The sequence below is a fragment of the Glandiceps talaboti genome, chromosome 23 (genome assembly GCF_964340395.1).
Source record: "Glandiceps talaboti chromosome 23, keGlaTala1.1, whole genome shotgun sequence".
Lineage (NCBI taxonomy): Eukaryota > Metazoa > Hemichordata > Enteropneusta > Spengelidae > Glandiceps > Glandiceps talaboti.
Window position 1 is genome coordinate 8060986 of NC_135571.1, and position 23610 is coordinate 8084595.

A 23610-nucleotide genomic window follows, 5' to 3' on the forward strand; every position below is an offset into this window, starting at 1 on the left:
GTACGACACATCAAATGCTCGCTACTACTGCCTTGCCTCGTTTAGGTTTCCTTAGTGTCACTTGAAATGGTTTAGTGTTTGTAGAATGGCCTCCATCTTCCAATCAATTATCGTTATAACGTACTGATTATCAGATTAGCCACGTTCTGTTGACAGATACACGCACATAAGTCCTATATTTTCAAGTCTTCGGTGACATTGACAAGGCTGTACCACAGGACCAGCGCCAGTGGCCCTCTGCTAAAACTATAATCACATTGTCGGGATATAATTCCCTCAGTGACTTTGCGACCCCGTTGCCACGGACAAACCAAGAATTCAAAATAATGAACCTACACGTGAAATTGTTTTGTGAAATAGACAAAGTGTTTCACACTCGTGAGTAGGCGCGAGACGGCTACTTTACACCATAGATGGTATCTATGGACATACAGGTGTTATTGTCGACCAGATAATGATATACACTAATACACGTATTTTCTGTTCTGTAGTTGTTGACAATTTTGTGTATATTTCAGGCCATTCGTTACTATTATGTACATTTCGACATTCCCAATTCAAATGTACCACAGTTCAGATTGAAAATTGAGGTCTTTTTGAAGAGTAAATTTATAAGTAAAGACACAGTACAATTTACAAAGTAAATATTTCAAAATCGAAAATTCTTCCAATTCATTTGTAAACCCTGGACAGGCCGAGGTTGGCGATATCAAAATACATCAAATTTGACGAGATTTAGTAGTTGAATCTCCGAATTCAATATTAGAAAAGCAAAAACTAAAAATGAGTAATTTATTTTCAGTTATTATTTTCACTAACTTAATAGTACTCAAAGTTAACTCTTGATTCCTAAACTGCTGCCATATTTATACTTGTACACTGATCTACATTGGGATACATTTATTGTCAACAAGGCATGTATTCATGTATTTCCTGAATTTGACCAAATGTATAAAAATAATAATGTCTTCTTTAGCTGGAAAAAATTCACTGATGGTGACAAGAAGTTGTAAGATGATGTAGGTGACACCACAACATACAAGCACACATATCTGGACTTTAAGTTTCTGTTTATCGCTGCAATTTGGGACCTTTGCTACACACGTAAATTTGCTCATGGTTCCTTCCCTTTTGACTTTGATTGTGATTTCTAAGACACTCAGACTGTTAGAAGTACTACGCTGTATCATGAATTGAAAGCATCAACAACATTTACACCATTCTTGCAAACCAGAGCTGTTATTTCTTCCGATCCACAACACTGCAAAATGTCTTGGGCCTACAGTACAATTATGTAGTAGATATCGGTACATACCTCGTACCAAACAGCCCTTTTAGTGTTGCGTCTTGGATGGTGCCAGTTTACAACGATGCATTTACACACACTTTTTCTTTTGCCTTTATTGAACTGATTAACCAATTTGTCATTATGAAGATGTTATGATAAACAAAAACAAACAAACACAATTAACAAACAAACATACAAAACAAGCAAAATGGGTCATCCTAATAATAATTCAGTTACTTATATAGGATGTCAAACGTGTCGTCTCTAAACCAATGTAACACACCACTAACATTTCTGTTTCTCTTATCTTTACTACATTTTTTCACAATTTGACCCACATATTTGTTTTGTATTATTTAAAGATACACATCTCTATGTAAACCACATATATCAAGATCTCATTATGATGATAACATTGTGTGATTTACTAGTACTTTGTATGTTGTATTAACACTACTACTAAGTTGGTACATCATGTATCTATGTCACTAGTATACAACTTGCGTCATGCATGATAATTTTAGAGATACCCATCTCTGTAAATCAAAATCTCATTATTATGATAACATTGTGTGATTGACTACTGTGTGTATATTGTTGGCAATCTACTGCCATTATACCATGCACAAGCCAAGTTGAACAAAACAAAAAATATGGAATTTATACCCTGGTCATTCTGTGTCATGACAACATGTGTCTACATATATGTTACAACAATGCATGTCTACGTCACAAAATCTGCTGTGGTCAAAATATAAGTCAACATGTTCAAAATGCCATCAATTTCCGCAATTTTTCTTTGATGTTACTGCGGCAGTGCTGCTACTATAGTTGTGTTATTCCCCAATTTTTTCTTCATTCAGCTGGAAAATACTCGTGACCTAAGTGGTTTTGTCACTACTCATCTATAGACTTGTAATGACAAAGTCCCTTAGGTAACTTATATTTTCCCTGGCTGAACAAAGAAAAATATTGGAAAATAAATATCTGATTGTCAAGCTGGTTGATGTATCAATGTCAATCATTGCTGTGAGTTTGATCCTAATTTGTCAATATTTGAATTCTTATCTTATCAGATTTACAAAGTGATAAAGAATAATATTTACTGTCAAAGCTCAGACAATAAAAAGTTGGTTGTCTTACAAATGTAGGTCACAAGCAACAGTCTCCAAAATTGCGCTTTAGTAATAAATGATGGAACAATGTCACACAAGCTTAATAAGCAAACTTTATCACCTTTAGCTTAAAAACTTGTCAATTTCTGGTTTTTATTTACTTACCAAATGTGATAAATTTTACATCATAATCATGTGTTGGTTAATTTTTTTCAAAACTTACACTTTACAAGTGAAAATATTGCAAAGCAATAATTGTTATCCATGGTTTTTGAAGTGTAGAATTCAGTAGAATATCAAAAAAGTGTAAGAAAATGAAAATCAATAATAGATCGGAAGGTTTTGCGCTGTGGATGAAATGTGCAGTAGAAAACATTGCGTACAAATATCCCAGAGTTCCTGGCACTCATATGTGATTGTCATGGAGTTTTGTTATTTATATTTATGTTATCGTTGTTTATATTGGCTGTTTGTTAAATTTTACAGCAGATGTCATCTCCAAGAAGGAAAGTAGAATCTGTAGCAGGTATGAACAACTTTGACGAATCTGATACAGCTAATCAATTCAACCCAGATCCTATGCCATATCAAGCTAGGAATTTCAGGTGAGAATTTATTTGGTTTTGATTTTATTTATTTTATTTTTGAGATATTGTAAATAGACCTATGGACGTGCATGCATGTGCACACACACACACACACACACACACACACACACACACACACACACACACACACACACATACATACACGCATACACACACAAACTGTCTGGTTGTCAGTCTGTCTGTGGACATACAAACAGACCGACAGACATCACCATTACATTACATTCTTTACTAGAAGTAACATGACGTCTAAACAACTCATTTCACATTATGGAAATGGCACTTAACAGCGATACGATGAACGAAGAGGTGATATCAGGTAATGTGAAGAGATGGCCAATGAGGGTGAACAACATGACCTACCTACATGTAACAACCTAAGTTCCCCATAGATTTACAATTGTATACAAAGGATTCTTTATCTTAACCATTTGTAATATATGAGTCAGTTCTGACAGCTAAGAAGTGAGATTGCACTCAGTTTTAATTTGATACCATACATGTACAACCTCTGCTACATTTCACTTTCCAGTTGACAAGGCTGTAATATAACTCTACCAGCTGTCAAATTTCCGCAGTTAGATATTACATGGTTAATGGTTATTGCTAACACTGATTTATAGTGAGAATGAATTCACAAATGGTACATATAAATAATACTATATCCTCTCAGGACACAGATATTGGAATTTTGTATTTACCAATGACAGGTATATTAAATATTTAAGCTGGCTATAAATAAATGGTTAACCTTTTATCAGTGCAGTATAGAATATTTGCGTGATATATAGATGCAGAAACTAAGCTACATCATAATCAGAAATTTGTGTCACATTCTATTTATTCTCTAAGCAGGTAATGAGTATGTATTGGCTGTATAGCATCTATATTGTATTTTGAATCCTGGCTTATCTTGATTGCCTGATATGTAATGAGTTTCTTGAGGAAAATACGTGTACATATGGGAATTCACATACACATACGCATAGTTCAATCATGTCTATTTCCGTTCGTCTGATTGAATTACCACGTTGACAACTCAGGGCTTGAAATTAACAGTAGTGCTGTGTCCATAGACTACGAATTCTTGTCATGGAACTACCATAATTTGTAGCTGGTAGCCCACTCAGGCTACCACTGATTATGTGATGATTTAAAGGATGGAATATTTACACATACAGACATGTTTTCAGTTCAGGAATAAAGGGACTATGTACTGTCACCATCCTTGGGCTACTAATTTCTGAAAGTGGTAGCTCACTAGGACTACCATAGAAAAAAGTTATTTCAAGCCTTGCACCTACAACAAGGTTTGATCAAGATGACACACCTTTCTCAATGCAAAGTCGTAATGCTCAAAACTGACCCATTTTTGTATCTAAAAATAGTTGGAGTTCGAACAATTCTTGGTGGATTCACTTGAAATTTTCAGGAGTTCTAGTTCTCAAAGCTCTCTTCAAAATAAAGTTGGTAGATGGTTTCTCTTTGGCACAGTATTTTGCAACTTGTAACATTGAAAATTTTGTAAATGTACCCTGATTGTGACTAAGGCGTCAGTAATTTTGTATACTCAAGTTTGCATACTGTACATGTGCATGTCCAGGTATACATGTATACATTGACAATCAAATGTTTTTTCTCAATATTTTTCTTCGTTCAGCCAAGGAAAATACGAGTCACAACGAGTAGTGACAACCCTTAGGTCATGAGTATTTTCCGGCTGAATGAAAAAAAATATTGGAGAATAACATACATGTAATTATACCAGCACCAGTAATATGAAAGAAAATCTGGGAAAGTAATGGTAATTTTTAACATTTAGACTCATATATCGAACATAACAGAATCGGTGACATAGACATGTGTTGCCGTGACATAGATAAATGTTGTTGTGACGTAGAACGACCAAGGTATATAATTCCATATTTTTTGTTCAAGTTAGGTTATGCATGGTGTAATCAAACATACTGTATCTATTTTCATACAAGAGATGAATGTTTTGAAAAAGTGAATTCTCTGGGTAGTATTTGAACTTTTAAGTTTTATGTCCAGCCTTTAACCCAGCTGTATACATTTGTATATGTAAATGAGTACCTGGTAGGACAGAGGTTGTGCTAGAAATAAGGTGCACAATGTATCTTAAGCCAACTAGTCATATTTTTGTCAAATAGAAAACAAGTGCAGTCAAAGTTAATATGTTTGAAATGAAATTTAACATTTTCTTTTTTATCAGTGGTGTTTTCCAAAGAAGGAAGTTGACTTGAGGCGATTTACACTGACTTAAATTTCAGTATTGTTTATAATTTGTTTTGATTTAAACAGTGAGTGACTATCACATGTATGTTTTCACAGTGACCCATCATACTACTTCATGTCATGCTACAGTCAACAGAAAATACTATCCGATGTTAGTAATACAAACCTGAGTGTGTGGTAATTTTACTGAAATACAAAGTTCTAAGTTTCTGATTTGCACATTGGTCATATTACCGGTATTGCGGGTTTGTTGCTTTGGAACAGAAGTTATCAACTTACATACGTATGTATGGTGTAAACAAAACAACTTATCTTGAATTCGTTCATACTGTATTGTAAGTTAGCCAAGGAAAGTGATTTGCAAGAGTCAGGTTTCTGAACTTTTGGGTATACATGTATATGGGTCAAAATGTCAAGGTACAAGTAAGTCAAAAATTAGATTTTTGTGTGTTGACATCTATTTAGATAGATAGAGGGGAGGGAAAGAGAGAGAGAGAGAGAGAGAGAGAGAGAGAGAGAGAGAGAGAGAGAGAGAGAGAGAGAGAGAGAGAGAGAGAGAGAGAGAGAGAGAGAGAGAGAGAGAGAGAGAGAGAGAGAGAGAGAGAGAGAGAGAGAGAGAGAGAGAGAGAGAAACTTAATATTTACACTGAACTCTTTATTCATACACGTACATGTAACTCATACACTGATTTAAAACCTTTTATGTGCAACAAAACATTAATAAGTACATGTAAGAATACTATGCTATAAAAAAATAAATAGTTCTTGACAAGTAATTCCCTCTTTATGAGCATTTCAAAACCTTTTATACTGAACAGTAAGACCTTCATGTACATGTAGGAACATATCTCCTTCTTGCTGGAATTTAATAAATTTCAATTTAAAATCAACATTGTTTTTGTTAAGAGTGGTAAGCAAGTCAAATCTACCTGAGTTCCCCAGTCATTTTTACTGAGGTTCCCTATACAAATGATTGTACATGATATGGAAAACTTGGCAAATTTTATCACATTTTCCTCTTGGTAGTAATAATTCACTCAGAAACCTTTCAATGCTGAAAAGTTCTAGCTTGGTAGTAAGAATTCACTCAGAAACCTTTTAATGCTGTTAAGTTCTAGCTTGGTAGTAAGAAGTCACTCAGAAACCTTTTAATGCTGTTAAGTTCTAGCTTGGTAGTAAGAATTCACTCAGAAACCTTTTAATGCTGTTAAGTTCTAGCTTGGTAGTAAGAATTCACTCAGAAACCTTTTAATGCTGTTAAGTTCTAGCTTGGTAGTAAGAATTCACTCAGAAACCTTTTAATGCTGAAAAGTTCTAGCTTGGTAGTAAGAATTCACTCAGAAACCTTTTAATGCTGAAAAGTTCTAGCTTGGTAGTAAGAATTCACTCAGAAACCTTTTAATGCTGTTAAGTTCTAGCCTGGTAGTAAGAATTCACTCAGAAACCTTTTAATGCTGTTAAGTTCTAGCTTGGTAGTAAGAATTCACTCAGAAACCTTTTAATGCTGAAAAGTTCTAGCTTGGTAGTAAGAATTCACTCAGAAACCTTTAATGCTGTTAAGTTCTAGCTTTGTAGTAAGAATTCACTCAGAAACCTTTTAATGCTGAAAAGTTCTAGCTTGGTAGTAAGAATTCACTCAGAAACCTTTTAATGCTGTTAAGTTCTAGCTTGGTAGTAAGAATTCACTCAGAAACCTTTAATGCTGTTAAGTTCTAGCTTGGTAGTAAGAATTCACTCAGAAACCTTTTAATGCTGTTAAGTTCTAGCTTGGTAGTAAGAATTCACTCAGAAACCTTTTAATGCTGTTAAGTTCTAGCTTGGTAGTAAGAATTCACTCAGAAACCTTTTAATGCTGAAAAGTTCTAGCTTGGTAGTAAGAATTCACTCAGAAACCTTTTAATGCTGTTAAGTTCTAGCTTGGTAGTAAGAATTCACTCAGAAACCTTTTAATGCTGAAAAGTTCTAGCTTGGTAGTAAGAATTCACTCAGAAACCTTTTAATGCTGTTCAGTTCTAGCTTTGTAGTAAGAATTCACTCAGAAACCTTTTAATGCTGTTAAGTTCTAGCTTGGTAGTAAGAATTCACTCAGAAACCTTTTAATGCTGTTCAGTTCTAGCTTTGTAGTAAGAATTCACTCAGAAACCTTTAATGCTGAAAAGTTCTAGCTTTGTAGTAAGAATTCACTCAGAAACCTTTTAATGCTGTTAAGTTCTACATGTAGTTTGGTAGTAAAAATTCACTCAGAAACATATAATACTCAAAAGTTCTAGCTTGGTAGTAAGACTAAGAATTCACTCTGAATTGTTAATGCTTAACAATTCTATCTTGGTAGTATTAAAGAATTCACTCACTGGAATTTAAAAACATTTAATGCTCAAAAGTTCTAGTGTGGCAGTAATAATTCAGTAGAATTTAAAAACCTGTAATGCTCAAACGTTCTAGCTTAGTAGCAATCATTCACTCTTAAGTTGAATTTAAAAACGTTTCATACCAACAGTTCTAGCCTGGCCACTCAGTGGAATTTAAAAACCTTTACAAACACTTCTTGCCTGATACAGTGATAGTACAATGTAGCCTGTTGACAAGTGATGAATTGTTCAAAAGTAACCATACAGTCAAATATGGTGAAGTACTTGACTTACAAATCAATAGCACCTAATCGGCTTATCGTGACAACTACAATGGCAATAATAGAATAAATGCTTCAATACCAATGGATCGCTCTACTTCATTGTACTTAGATACGTCGAACTCTTTCATTACGCTTTTCATACTTATTGATGTTTTCGCACACCGTGTATAATAACTTCAAACTCTATTTTTTTACATTTTTCACTGTGTTGTTCACTTATGGATTCTACTAAGTGCTTGTCTGGTGTATTGAGTAATTTGCACTTGTAATTATTTTTAGCAATATCTTTTTTTTGTTCAGCGCATTGTCTCGATTACCTCACCCCCAGAGATAATGTCAGTGAGTTTAAGCCATGTTGCTAGGTAGAGGTTAAACAAGACAATGCCCTGAACTAAAGACAAATTACTGGTTGACTTTGTTGTTTGAACCAGTATGTGGAATCAAATAGCCAAGTGTTTCTAGGTTATGATTACATTGTCTATCTGTCTGTCTGTCTGTCTATCTATCTCCCTGTCTTTCTGCCTATATGTCTGGCTCTGTCTGTCTCTCTCGTCTATTTAGCTGCAATATGTCATTCTGTCTGTTTGCCTGCTTGCTTGCCTGTTTGTCTGTCTGTCTGTCTGTCTGTCTGTCTGTCTGTCTGTCTGTCTGTCTGTCTGTTTGTCTCTGTTTCTCTGTCTGTGTCTCTGCACACACACACACACACACACACTCTCTCTCTCTCTCTCTCTCTCTCTCCACCTCTCCCTCCTTCCTTCCCTCCTTCCTTCCCTCCTTCCTTCCCTCCTTCCTTCCCTCCCTCCCCCCCTCTTATAAAGATACTCTCAGTTATTAATATGTAATCATCAGTATTGATAGTTTGCCGTCTAATAAGTAGAAATTTGTTGTTGTTGGACAGATCGATAAAAAGTAGATTAATCAGTTGCCATAGAAACAAAGCACTTCATTTTAATAAGGGATTCAATTTTAGTTGAAAGAAACTTGCAATTATGTTTAGAAATAAATCACCTAATCTGACAGATTAAATCAGAATAGTGCAAATCAGTTGCCATGGAAACAAATACTTGGTTTTCAAGGGACTTAGCTGTAATAAACTTTCAATTATTTTTAGCAATTATTTTTCGTTCAGTGCATTGTATGAGACACCTAATCTGACGGATCAAGTCAGAGTAGTGCAAATCAGTTGCCATGGAAACAAAACATGTTGTGTTCAAGGGACAGACATCAGTAAATTATAAACTGTAGATGTTTTTGGCCGGATTTCATTCTCACAGAAAAGAAAAGAAGCACCAGTGCAAATACGTGAAGTAGTACAATTGGTAGCGTGAAGCAGGTCTCCTATGTAACGAGGGTCACAGCATAAGAATACAACCAGACCCATACATCTTGGAGCAGACAATCAAGGACTTATGAACAGTCTTAGAAACACTGGTACCTTTTGTAGAAAACTGTGAATAACAGAAGATACAATTTCAAAGAAATTTGTTAGTAATTATAAAAATTCAACGAATATAAATGAATAAAATGATACGAAAAAAGTTACATGTAGTTTTGAAGAAACAAACCGTTACAATGTAAGCGGTCAATCATTAAAATATAATGCATTTTCAGAATGCTGGTATACAGACCGGTAAGATTTAAAGACCTCGTTTGGGTTAGGTCTAAAATTTAAGTATGAAAGACAGTTAAACGTCAGACAGAACTATTGAAAGAGTCATCCCATGTCATCATTATCGCTTGACTGATAAGATAACACTAACGCAAGAACTTGGAGTTGAAAACTCAGCTTTTTTTTTGTATTCATTCAACTGGTATGTGTTTTCAGAATATTACCTCAATGGCCTTTACACCAGACATATTTATGTATAGGATGATAGACTTGTAATGATGCCAAACTTTTATTGTTTGTACCGCTTCCATACAATTCAACGGAATGTTTTATGTATTGTTAAGCCTGTGTTGTTTGTGTAATGTATGTATAATGATGATAATACTAGGTTGTTGGCAAAACATCAAGATATTTAAAAGTACATTAGTAGAGTGACTATGTTGGCGATGAGAATCGCTATCAATGTGTAATGTTGGGAGGAGGGGAGGGAGTGGAGGGAGAGGGGGGCTCAGGGGAAAGAGAGAGAGAGAGAGAGAGAGAGAGAGAGAGAGAGAGAGAGAGAGAGAGAGAGAGAGAGAGAGAGAGAGAGAGAGAGAGAGAGAGAGAGAGAGAGACAGACAGACAGACAGACAGACAGACAGACAGACAGACAGACAGACAGACAGATCTTGAGTGAAATATCCTGAGAGACAGACTCAGCAACAAGAAGAAACAGACAGACAACAGAACTTGTTGATCCCACTGCCAGTAAGGATACACAGTTCAAAATAATCCAACATGTGGAAAGGGGGCAAATTAACACATTTAAGTCATGATGCAAATTCAATAACATAGCTTGGCTCTTCAACATTTGAACCACATAACCCTTTTTTCAACAGGATCAAATTCTTAGCATATTATATAGTATTTCAGTTTGGACCTTGGTTGCTGTAGTATGTATTCTTTTTTTGAGACACAGAAAAATCAGGCATCTTAAATTTCCAGTGTAACACAGATAGAGTGTACAACATACACTGATTTCTAATTGAATATCCAGTCAGGTGTGGGGATCTTATTACAAGTGAATGAAAAGACAGACCTTCTAACTATCATGTTTCCTCTCAACTGTTTTGTTTATTTGCAAACACTACGGTGTTGAAGCCTTCTTACTATTGTCGCTGTAACCATAGCCTACAATGTTCATGTACTGGTATAGTAGTACACCTGTAAAGACCACTTCTGATGAGGAATATCACAGAAATATGGAAGGGTTGCCGAAAGACTGCATATCATACACAGTTCATGTTCCCCAAGAACAGTTTAGATAGATAAGAAACAGGCTTCCCACAGACCACTCATTACAAATATAAACAACACCACACTCCTGCCAACAAGCAGGCTCTGTATGTGTACACATGTCACCACAGGGAACCATGCAAGCAGATTCAAATTCTTGCTATCATTTTGTATGTGTCAAAATCTAAGCCAGCAATGTGATGACATTATTAAATACCTTCTTTGTTCCAAGGATGTTGTGTGTGTGCCTGTGTATCAGTTGTGGTTGGATGGTATTGCTATTAAAAGGAGAGTTTAAACTACTATATAATTTTGTGTTGCTAAGGAAAATGTAGACAGTAGCTAGTGTACATGTAATTTTGTGTTGCTATGGTCTTTGTTATGAAGCTCAAAAGCTGTTCAGGACTACATAATGTATCTTATAAAATGTACATGTGTTTAATTAGCATATTAACCCTTTCTCCCAAGGGGTATTTGTTTGTACACAAGTGAAGTAGTTACTAGTTGGAAGAAAGTGGATTCAACACCATGGTGTGTGTGTTGATTTGTCTGGAGTCTCTGGTATTCAGTGTTTACCATACTTGTAGATGAACAATAAATTGGTCACTAGTTTCAAACTATTGCCTTTGTATGAGTCATTGTTATAAGATTCTATACACATTGAAGCAAGACTAAAGAATTTTCATCTCACTACAGTGTCTGTTGTGTACTTAACCTGTTATACATTACTTCAACAAAATGGAGACTGATTCAGACAAACAGAGTACAAAGCCATTGGTCTTCATAGCTTTATCGAATACAGAGGTGTTTTTGTGTAGGCTGTACAAACGAGTCAGTGAGTTAAAGGGCTGTGTTTCAGTCCCTGGTCATCACATTAGTGTTACCTTAAAAGGGATTGCATAGAATAATTTTTTTGTTCTAGCTCAATCTTTTGTACAGCTCTGCCAAACAACTGTTTTTCAAACCTATAGTTTAACCCTAATCCAAGATACAGCTTCTAACCACCCTACATATACCTGTAAAGCACTGATGATCAGATATCCACCATTGGGTGACAACAATAAGCCAACTTACAAACCAAATATGAATTACCCTTAGTAGTAACATGAGGTAAAACGCAGTGAAATAGTGGGGACATGCACTTGGCATATAAGATGGTCTCACGTGTAATTGATGGTACACTGCACACGCGCGTTTATGTGTGCTGAAAACTACATGCATGTACATTGCACACGCGTATAGTTTTCAATCCCAAGTGACTCCTTTGTGAGGTTATAGATTTCATTATTAGAAATGACCAGGTTTCCTGGCAATGATATAATGTGTATGTGTGTGAAGACTTCATTGTTACGATATCATAAACATTGTAAAGCTTTATATTAAGTGGAGTTTAATCCTTGGAAAACGTAACGTTTCTTTTATTGATTGTCGTTGTCATTTTCCAGACTACTTGTCCATTAATGGTTATCGTTTTGAGTTGAAAATAAACCATTTATTACAGCATAAACGACTTTGCCTTGGTGTTTCACTCATGTAACGCGACATTTTTTACACACACTAGGACAACTTCTAATGCAAAAGAAATAATTACATAGGTGCCATGTACAGTGGGGATGTAGAAGTAGTCAAGTTGATATGTTGATTATCACAGTTAGAAAATAAATAATTGAAGCCATTAAAATCATAGTCTGGATGCCAACTGAGGTGTGAGTGAAGGTATACATCGTAATGATACTGTATAGGAACTAGACTATTAAAATCATCTAGTCCATGTGTAATGTTTTCATTAGAATGTTTCTACTACACTGTGAAAGAATAGCAATGGCAATGTTCAATGTGATTGGGCAAAGGATTCTGCTGTGTTTATTGTGTCTTTGTTATTGTTAGTCTAGAGTTGAGATATGTCTATCTTTGTGTCAACAACGTAATATCCCATGAGTGAAACACCAAGCCAACATCATTTCTACTGTAAAATATAGAAAAACATACTTTTATTTTTACCATGCAAAGAACTATTGTAACAATACAAATGTAAAAAAAAATCACCAAATTGATGTTAAAACCTGAAAGTCAGCAGTAGAAATATGATTTTATGCATGAAAAGTGATTGATTGAATATTGTAACACATGACCTACCATATACTATGTCAGGAAGTCATTGAATCTATTTGGTCATTTAGACTGACAGTTTCACATTCACATCGTACCCTGTCAATCAGAACAGGTAAAGTAGTACTCGCGGGCAATAAAATCATCATACTACTAGTATCAAAATAATAGTTAATTAAAAAATTGATTACAGCACATTTGTCATGTTATCAGCCAAATGGAGAGGAACGCATAGCTATTGATCAGAGCTACGACGTAAATTATATGAATTAGCCAGGTCATTGCACTAAGTGCTACGTTTTATGACCTTTACTGTTAGTAGGTTGCTACTCAGTTCTGTTTACCAAACATTACCAATGCTTTAGTGACCCTGTTCGATACAATTTACTATTATATATGTATTGTACAGTGTTTTTGTTAAGGGTGGTAAGTAGGTAAAATCTACCATGAGTTCCCCTGTCATTTTACAAGGTTCAAAGCCGCGACTCTAGACTATAGTATACAATGTACATTCACCATGGCACACAAGGTTATGTGTCGATGTATTCTGTAGTTTTCCCTATAGTCTGTTTAACTTAATAATGATGCAATTAAGGTAGTAATTTTGTTTCTCTGTGTCTTTATTATTCCCTAAGTGTATTTACTGTTTCCTTCAATAAATATGAAATCAGGAACAAACAAATATTCACAAGATACTGTACCTTTTCTATTGACATAACAGTTCTAACATTTATTTGAACACCACTGTAGCATAACTGTGTGCAGTGTTAAGAATTGTTCATTGTGTTTGTTCACTGACCTTTGGAAACTTCGTGTTTAATGTAAGTTGCATGTTGTTGTGTACATATCTCCACACAAATTTAGAGTGATATTTACAGTAATTTTAGAGATTGGGAGGGAGGGAGGGAGGGAGGGAGGGAGGGAGGGAGGGAGGGAGGGAGAGAGAGAGAGAGAGAGAGAGAGAGAGAGAGAGAGAGAGAGAGAGAGAGAGAGAGAGAGAGAGAGAGAGAGAGAGAGAGAGAGAGAGAGAGAGAGAGTGTGTGTGTGTGTGTGTGTGTGTGTGTGTGTGTGTGTGTGTGAGTGAGAGTGAGACACACACTGACAGCCAGCCAGCCAGACAGACAGACAGACAGACAGACAGACACACACAGAAAGAGAGAGCAAGAGAGAAAGATGTACATACAAATGTACAGAAACAATGGTAGATAGAAACAGAAAAAAAAAACAGAAAAAGGAACTAGATATTAATATGATTTAAATTGTTTCCATAGTAATGTAGTGTTTCTTAAACAGTGATAGATAATCATTAAATTGAAGTAAGTCCATTATTAGAGAGATAGAAGTAAATAAATTGTTGCTGATTATGAAAGCGTCATGCAATAGGACTTCTATATGTGCATTTAAACACATTCGTATATATTTGAAGAACAGCAAATATGAATTAATCTATTATGTGCAGTATTTAAAGACGTAAAGAAAAGTGCAATGTGATATGAATAGTGGAGGGGATATAGCATAGAGTCTAACCGCGTTGACTTCAATTTCCTTCTTCTAGAAAGCATTGAAGTCGACACGGTTAGATTCTCAGCTCTATGTAGCTGAGATATGAATTTGCATATGTGTGTTTAAGCTTTTGACATTCAACATTCATTTTTATAGAAGATTAAAATTGAGTTCAACTATTTATTCATTACTTGAAGTATTGAGAGTGGTGACTAAAAGTGCTATTGATTATAAATGGTGACTTTGATATCACTTAACTGTTAATGGGATATATAAATGTGTACATTCAGACTTTCACATTTATAGCGCAGCAAAATTTGTATGGTGTATTCATTTTTTAGATAGCCGACAGAAAGTGTTATTGAATGATTATGACATGTCTGTACATGTATGTACTCGGAGTAAATTACCAATCAGTGGATTGCTCTAGTTTCTGTGAACATTTAATTTGTTGCATGAAAAATTTGGAGGAATGGTAATTTAGGACGTGCGAGAATGATGGTTCATGGACTCTGAGTTCATACTTAACTTAATAGATATTTCTACCCACAGAGTCAACAAAAAGCAAATCCCAAATTCCAGAGTCTCGTCAATAAAAAATTTTTGGATTCACTTCAAGAAATTTTTTTGAGTCTATGAGTAGAAATATTCATTACTACTTTAGGATATGTCAGGTGCATTTAATTTGGCAGACAGTGCAAGGGAGAAGTACATTTTGTATACACTACAAACAAGTGTGTAAATAACTCATCCAATCAGCTCACCATATTTAGTACAATGTTTGTTGATACTTACCTTTCACAATCACAGAATATAGAAATATGAAGACAACTCAAAATATTTTAGCAGGACTTTTATCTACCAATATCTACCCAATAATTATACTAGATTATCCTTGTACTGTGGGTCCTCATTGACTACATAGGGCTAATCATTTGTTGGCATGTTACTAGATGCTCTGTGGTGAGAGAGTCTACCTGTTTGATAAACTGTATTGAGAAGTCTTGACATAGTTTTACTGATACTGTGATAAGGAGATATTACACAAAGCTCTGTTATCAGCCCTAGCTATGATACTAGTTACATTAATTGTCTTACCATTATCTTGATTATACTAGGGTGATTAATCTGATAGAGATCCTGTTATTGTGATAGGTTGGTACACAATAGGTTATTGTCTGATTTGACATTGACTTACTTGAACAGTTACAAATGTACTAGTGTACATGTACATGTTACAGCCTAACACCAGTGCGCCCTCTAGTGATAGCCAAATGTTGTCGTTGTTAGTCAAAATGATAAAAACTGGCATTTCTTGTGAGTTATCACATAGTAAGAGATAGAGGAACACCAAATTTTGGTGCATCACTAGAAACTGTGTGTGTTAGTGGCACGTCAAATTGGCTTAGAGGGCACACTGGTCACCTCATAGTAAGATATAGGGGAACACCAAATTTTGGTGCATCACTAGAAATTGTGTGTGTCAGTGGCACGTGAATTGACTGTGAGGGCACACTGCCTAAAACCCTTAAACAATTCTTGCAGTCTGATCCCCAAGTATGCTCTGTTACCAGTTAACAAATTGTTTGTCAATCAATTGCTCTGTTTGACCATTGTGTCTTTACACTTACTGTTTTCCAAGAGACAAACGTGAAAGCCAGTGCAAGTACATATGTAATCTATCAATACCTAACATATATGTGTATAAACATTTTCACCCATTATTCTTTTGAAAGAACTTGAAGTTGAATAGTTTCAGCAGTGAGACTGGGTGAATACTTGAATTGTAGTTGCAATTGTATTGTCACCAACCCAAATATTTGTTGCTGGCTATAAATTATGAAGGCTGCTTTTATACTATACAGTGACATACAGTGTCTATGTTGTATGCAGATACAACTGCTGACATCAGACCGTGGACAAATGGAACCTGTTATAAACAGGGAAAGTAAACAACTGAATTGGATTAATAACACTTGGCACACACTATGTTGGAACAGCAGAGACTTGTTGTATTACACACCATAGTTTGATAAGAACAGTTTTATGGCTTCTTTATGTGTATATGAAATGCCAGGGGAACTGGAAATTTGTTTGTGAACCTGAACTGTTATTATATAATTGGTAAAGTGGTCATAAAACTGTTTTTATCAAAGCATGAAATGTAATACAAGTCTCTATACTTCCAACCTGCTGTGCCAAGTGTTATTAATCCAATTCATTTGTTTATGGTCCCTGTTTGTAACAGGTGCTGTTTGTCCATGATCTGATGTCGATGATTGTACATGTATGTACTGAACTAAATCTTCATTGTACTAAGGTACTACTGTGCTAATGTACGTTGTTGACTAAATTGAAAGAAACTTTGAACTGCTTGTGCATTGTAACCTTTGTATATAATTTGATCTACCAAGGTAATGAACATTTTTGGTCAAGAGAAAACATATATGCTTCAGTTGGTTACACTGAAATGTTGTGCAGTCAGTGCGTGATAATAATACTAATGCTCTAATACAGGAGATTTGGAAGGCGCCAAATCTCTGCAAGCAGAGCTCAAGGCACATACTATAATCTATGAATAATGTAGGTTCTATCAGGGCTAATAAACAGATATTAAAAGTGGATAACAAAAGTAACTAGAACATGGTATGGGGTACCTGTATATTGGACTGTTGTCATAGAAACTTAACATGGTTAATCCATGTTTTCAATTTTTCTGTGTCAAGTACTAATTTAGGAATGTCACATGGTTCAATTTACCTTGCATTTATCTGTTACTTCAAGTCTGTGTTTGTAACTCAATAAATTGCAAAAAGCTAAAACATGTGTAAAAAAGGTTTCAAATTGTTATTGTACGTACAATAACGAACATTTTACATATTTATGAATCTTTTTCAATTTATTGAGTTACAAATACAGACTTGGTCTATGTTGTTTCACATTGATTTTCAAGTAGGAAGCCATAATAAAATTGTTTTGTAAATTAAAAATCCAAAATAAATACCTAATCCTCATCTATATGACCACTTTAATAATGTAGGTTCTATACCAGGGCTAATGAAAGGATATTAAAAGTTGATGAAGAAAATAACTATACTAGAACATTCATGTAGTACTAGGTACGTTTACATGTATATTGGACTGTTGTCATAGAAACTTAACATGGGTTATTCATACTTTCGTGGAAAATATAATAATAATGTCATACTGATCAATTTATCCAGCATATATCAATATATGTCAATGTTTTTATTAGGATGGTTAGTAGGTAAGCAGTTGTCACTCAAGTGAGTTGATTTTATTTATCAGAATGAACAGGTGGTTATAGCAGTTATACTTACAGAGTACCAGGATGTATGACCTCTGAGGTCAATATATGCCAATAAATGTTTATATGATTTATTAGAATCAACAGGTGGTTATAGCAATTATTATAGTTACAAGAATACCAGGATGTGTGACCAATGTGTGGTCAATATACATTTGTATGCCAATAAAAGTTGATATGATTTATAATTCTAGCAAGAATCAACAGGTGGTTATAGCAATTATATGACTTAAAGAAATATACATACATGTAGTATATCAACAGGTGGTTATAGCAGTTATGATACAGGAGTACCAGGATGTATTACTTTTGAGGTCAATATATGTCAATAAAAGTTGATATGATTTATCAGAATCAACAGGTGGTTATAGCAGTTATTATACTTACATGAGTACCAGGATGTATGTGTATGACTTTTGGGTCATCACGTGTTAATAAAAAGTTTACATGATTTGTAAATCTATCAGAATCAACAGGTGGTTATAGCAGTTATGACACTTACAATAGTACCAGTATGTATGACGGTTGAAGTCATTATTTCGGTCTGCTAGAGGGCGCTGTTTATATGAAGCTAATAACTGAACCAATTTCTTTATTTTGTCATATTGCAGGTCATCTACAATGATACGAAGTGTTCCTTTAAGTCGACGCCACCAGGAGTCGTTTACTCGTGCAGCAGGACCAACTTTAGTAAAAACCAAAACAGTACCCTTCCATACGAAACCATTCCTATGGGATCCAATCCAAAGAATGCAAACCAGTTTATTCATTGAGTAAGTTACTCCGAAATCACTCACTCTTATTTACTTACGGATTTGTTGAAATTTAGGATGCAGCTGTAGATACTAGAGTCTTGAAAACCTACCATCTTGAATGTTGCATGATGGGAAATATTTCATGAAGAAAAATAATAATACATGTTTATTAAAAATAAATTGTGACAAAAAATAAAATGGTCAAATTGCTCAAGCCAAAAAGTCCACTAAGGGTGACCCGATTTATTTCTGTGTTTCTCACAACCAACCCTGGATTTTTAAAAATCTTGCCAACAAGTGTTTCAAAATATCTCCCTCTATAGTGTGATCAAGAAATTATGACAGTGTGACAAATTGTCATTTATGAGGCATCCTGACTGTATGATTATGCGAAATGATATGAAGGCATGAACAAAATATACACATATACTTTTTCACTTTAAAAAAAAAAAAAACTGACCAACTGACCCATTGTTTTTTATAATGAGAGAAAAAATTAGTATGGCCACCCAAATCAGTAATATGGCTATGTTTAAGTTAGTTATACATGCATTTATCGTTTAATAAACACATTTACTGCCGAATTAACAAAAGACGTTATTATATGTATTTTCCCAGACCTTCACAGAGGAATAAATTCCGAGATGAAGAAGGTTATTTGGAGGAAGTTCGAGGCTTGAAAAGGAAACGAGAGGTTCTACCTCACAGAGTACAATATGCAGACCTATCTATTGATGGACTTAAACATAATATGCATGAAAAGTGAGTTAAATATATGCTACTTTAGCTTAGATTCTTTGCACTGGCAGCTTTTTGACTAACATCTCTCTGTTTTGTGCTTTCAATATTTTACTTACTGGAACGTCGGCTGGAAAATAGTCTTACTCATAGGGAAACTACTCCTGGGGTAGGGGAGCTGGTTGTCTCCTGAGTGCGCCCTCTAGTGATAGCCAAATTTTGTTGCTGTGAGTCGAAATGTTAAAAACTGGCATTTTTTGTGAGTCACCACATAGTATGAGATAGGGGAATACCAAATTTTGGTACATCACTAGAAATTGTGTATGTCAGTGGCACGCCACGTTGTCTTACTGGGCACACTGGTCCTGGTGTATAGAGTGTGTCTCACTCACAATTAAAGAGGTCAACATGTCTTTCCATCATTTCATGATATAAATGTTATTTCAAATCTAATAAAGACAAAACAAACCGAAACGGAAGTAATGACGTCGTCTCATGCAATACATTTTTGAACTGGAAAATTTACTGTAGTCGTAGAGTACAGTTAGTTGTACACCCTTGCAGTTTACAACCATTTTGTAGTTTTATATTCATTTCTTAGGCTTACATACCTTTTGAATTATATTATCAACTAAAATATTATTTCAGGGGGTCTCAAGAGAGATAAGCTGGGCCAACCTTGTTGACGATAGCAAATTGACAATTTTCATTTCTTTCTCTGATACATCATTTGAGATGTTAACAAGTACACTGTTGTTGTTTTTAGGGGGTTTCAAAGACAAGCTGACCCAACCTTGTTAACTATATAAATTTTGTAATTTCTATTTTTTCTCTGGTACACCACCTGAGATGTCACTGAGTATAGTGTTGTTTTTAGGGGGTTTCAAAGACAAACTGGCCCAACCTTGTTTGTGCTAGCAGTTTTGCATTTACACTTCTTTCTCTGATACATCACCTGAGATGTTATTAAGTGTATGTTTTTGTTTTGTTCTAGAATGGACTATTCAGAAGAACTAGATAAGTTGAAGTCAGTGCCATTCTTACCAGCTGAATGCCAGGAACTGTATCATGGCAGAGGAATCAAACTACCACCGTAAGTTGAATGGTTCAACTATCTACATTTTGTATAACTACACTAGCTGCAACTGAAATGTATTTTTTGAAAATATTTTGTTAACTACAATAACGTACTCATAATATTTTACACCCTGAATAGTATTGAATCCCTATGATTGTAATGAGTTCCAAGTTACCTGCTTTTATTATTTTGTGCGATTGTTCATGTGATGCTTGAGGGCTGTAATGGGAAGAAGTGTTTCGTTTATTTATTAAGTACTGTAACATTTATTTGAGCTATGCTGTATTACTATTATTATTTCTGCTGACTTCTATGATGCAATAGCGCATAGCAAAGATACCCTATAAATGCACAAAATCAACTTGATGTTTCTCTGAAATTGCAAATAAATGTAGGTGATGTAAAATTATGAAATGAATCTCCAGACCCCATAGTCTATAAAAAATGCCTTATTTTCTGGAGTGGCAATCTCCTTTCATATGTTATCTTTTTTCTAGCCTCCACTCTTCAGAAATTTTCTATGTGGGTGAATAATAAAGATGAAGTTCAATTAATTACATTTTTTATCAAGGAAAAATGGAATGCAAATTTTGGAGAACAAATGTTTAATAGCTACATGCACCCAATATAAGTTGTAAAAAAAAAAGAAGTTATTGTTGATAAATATTTGTTCAAACTGAATTTAATTTAATTTAAATTTTATCAATTGAAAATGGAATGCAAGCTTTGTAGAGAACACCATTTGATATTTACATAGAGATTTAGAAAATAGTTACATGGAGAACTGACTAAATCCACGATGTCTAGTTCTACAACTTTGAAGCAAAGATGATAACCGTACGTTTACCAACAGTAAGCCCCATTTGTCCCCTGTTTATGACGCGGCCATAGTGATGCATACATCCAAAAAAATGCGTCCCAAGTGTCAAATATGGCGTCAATTACGCACAAATATTGCGTTGACGTGACCTCTGATGCACCCAATATAAGTTGTAAATTTAAAAAAAGTTATTGGTTATAACTAGTTGTTCAATCTTGTTTGTAGGTCTCATTCATCAAACAGAAAGCCAGAACCTAAATATCCCCTTCCACAACCACCGTTACCACCAGCACCTGTCACCAAAACTAAAACATTTACAGAGCAGGTCGATGAACCCGTTATAGATGACAGAGATCGGGAGTTAAAAGTACAACCACCAGCTAAAATGAAGAGACAATCTACAAATTTGAAAAGACGGGAAAAGAGACGAGGGAGTAATCCTGATAAAAGTGATTCACGAGAGAGAAAAGAACCACAGACACCTGAAAAAAGGGAACCTAAGACGCAAATGGAGAAGATGGAACCTGAGTCTGAAGACCATGGCACTCAAGAAACAAGGTATGTTACAATATTTGTACTGGAGAACAAGTCCAAAAGTGTGGACGAAAGATTCAGTTGCACGCTTTTGCTAAATAGCGACCGTGTGCAGTGTGTCAAAATTGCTCTCTGTGGCGTAGTGGTGAGTGCTTAGCCTGTGGACTGATAGGGAAAGTCTTGACAGTTCCACAGCAATGTGATATGAAGCGTGCAACTTAGTCTGTGGACCAAATATACATGAAAATTAAGGCAAATTAGGGGTACGAGTTATAACTACAAAATACATCTCTTGTGAATAGTAATGGAGATTAAGTGTTCTGGTGAACGCTGCCTCATATAGTTTTACCTATATCAACTATTGTCTATATATATACTTGTAATTTTCCTGTTTAACTGACTGTTACCTTTGGATTTGTAATTTTGCTTTATATCTGATATTTATGGCAGGGTTGAAATCACCATAGATGATCAAGAGAATGATATGGAAACAGAAGAGAAAGCACAGAGTCCTCCACCTGATGACAGGTATTGTATATGTATTGGGTTTAATTGTATCATTCCTGACTTGTATATTTTGTGGACAAAAAAAACTACCCTCTGAAAGTGAAAGTGAATTAATTATTATTTCTACCAGTACTGTGTAAGTGCTACTTACTTGTGTTTGTTTGTGTGTGTGTGTGTGTGTGTGTGTGTGTGTGTGTGTGTGTGTGTGTGTGTGTGTGTGTGTGTGTCTGTGTGTGTCTGTGTGTGTGTGTGCGCGTGCGTGCGTATGTGCATGTGTGTGCACGTGTGTGTGTGTGTGTGTGTGTGTGTGTGTGTGTGTGTGTGTGTGTTTGTGCATGCATGTGTGTGCGTTTGTGTGTGCATGCATGCATACAGTATAGTTACATGAACATAAAACCTTCTCATAAGGTAATCTCCCATCCATTGTTGTTAATAGGCCTGAGTCAGAGATGGACATAGAGGTACCAGCAGATGAAACAGATAACCTGTTAAAGCCAAATGCACCTAGTATCAGTCCAATTAAGAGTGTCTCACCAAACCCTCTCAAATCTGTGGATCTATCATTACATGTGTCAGATTCTAGACGAGCTGAATTAACAGAAATATTTAAGAAACTAGATAGTAATAAAGATGGGTAAGTACGAACTTATCGTGTCAAGCTCTAATAAAAAACAAAAAATGACTGTATAAAATTTATAGCGCTAATAAAGCAGGTCCTTAAATTCACATAACTGAAAAAGTCTTCAAAAGTAACCCTGTATACCTGAAATACTTCTCAAATCTATGGTGAATGTAAAATCCATGCTGTCACAAAACCTACAAGATTACATAGTCCTTCACATTACAAACCCTATCCTACCACTTCCTATGTACAGCTAGGTCTACTGAGCCAAAAATATGGTTTAAATCTTTCCCGAAGGCTTCAGTCATTTTCAAATCTCTCTCTATGACTTTAGCCAAATGGTAGTTCAAATAATTTCCAAAGGAAACAAGTTAGGGATGATCACACAATGTCACACAAGCTCAACAAGCGAACTTCATTCATTTAGGGGGAGGGGGCCTGGCATCACTGCGATAGCTGAACTTCATTTCCGCACTTCTAACCAATGCTTTGTTTCTGGTAGTATTTTGATGTGTTTACCATCATCTCAGTAAACAGGTTCATAAAGTTGGAAATTCATGTTTACCATCAAGTTTTTACATTGCATCGATCATAGTGGTGTGACTGCTACAGTTTACATCATAATATAAACTTGTGATGTTGCACTTATGAACGTTCGTTTAGGGGGAGGGGGTGGGGGTGGGGGGTGGGGGGAGGGTTTTTGTCCTAAGCGAATGATGTTCGTTTATTGAGCTTGTGTGACATTGTGTGTTCGTCCCTTACAGTGAAAAGTTTCTAAAACAATTGATGTAGAAATTACCAGTCATCCTCTCTCTTATTATCTTTTATCCGTC

At 35.2% G+C, this 23610-nt stretch overlaps 1 protein-coding gene across 1 annotated transcript in view; it reads left to right on the forward strand.

Annotated features, from left to right (window-relative positions):
* The window catches only part of LOC144452876 (uncharacterized), a 36946-nt gene that overhangs the window by 671 nt on the left and 12665 nt on the right, over nt 1-23610 (forward strand). The window contains exons 2-8 of the mRNA XM_078144073.1: nt 2890-3008; nt 18335-18496; nt 19097-19240; nt 20211-20309; nt 21340-21672; nt 22099-22176; nt 22592-22789. Of these exons, the coding sequence (XP_078000199.1) occupies nt 2890-3008; nt 18335-18496; nt 19097-19240; nt 20211-20309; nt 21340-21672; nt 22099-22176; nt 22592-22789 (1133 nt within the window). The remainder of the gene's footprint in view (nt 1-2889; nt 3009-18334; nt 18497-19096; nt 19241-20210; nt 20310-21339; nt 21673-22098; nt 22177-22591; nt 22790-23610) is intronic.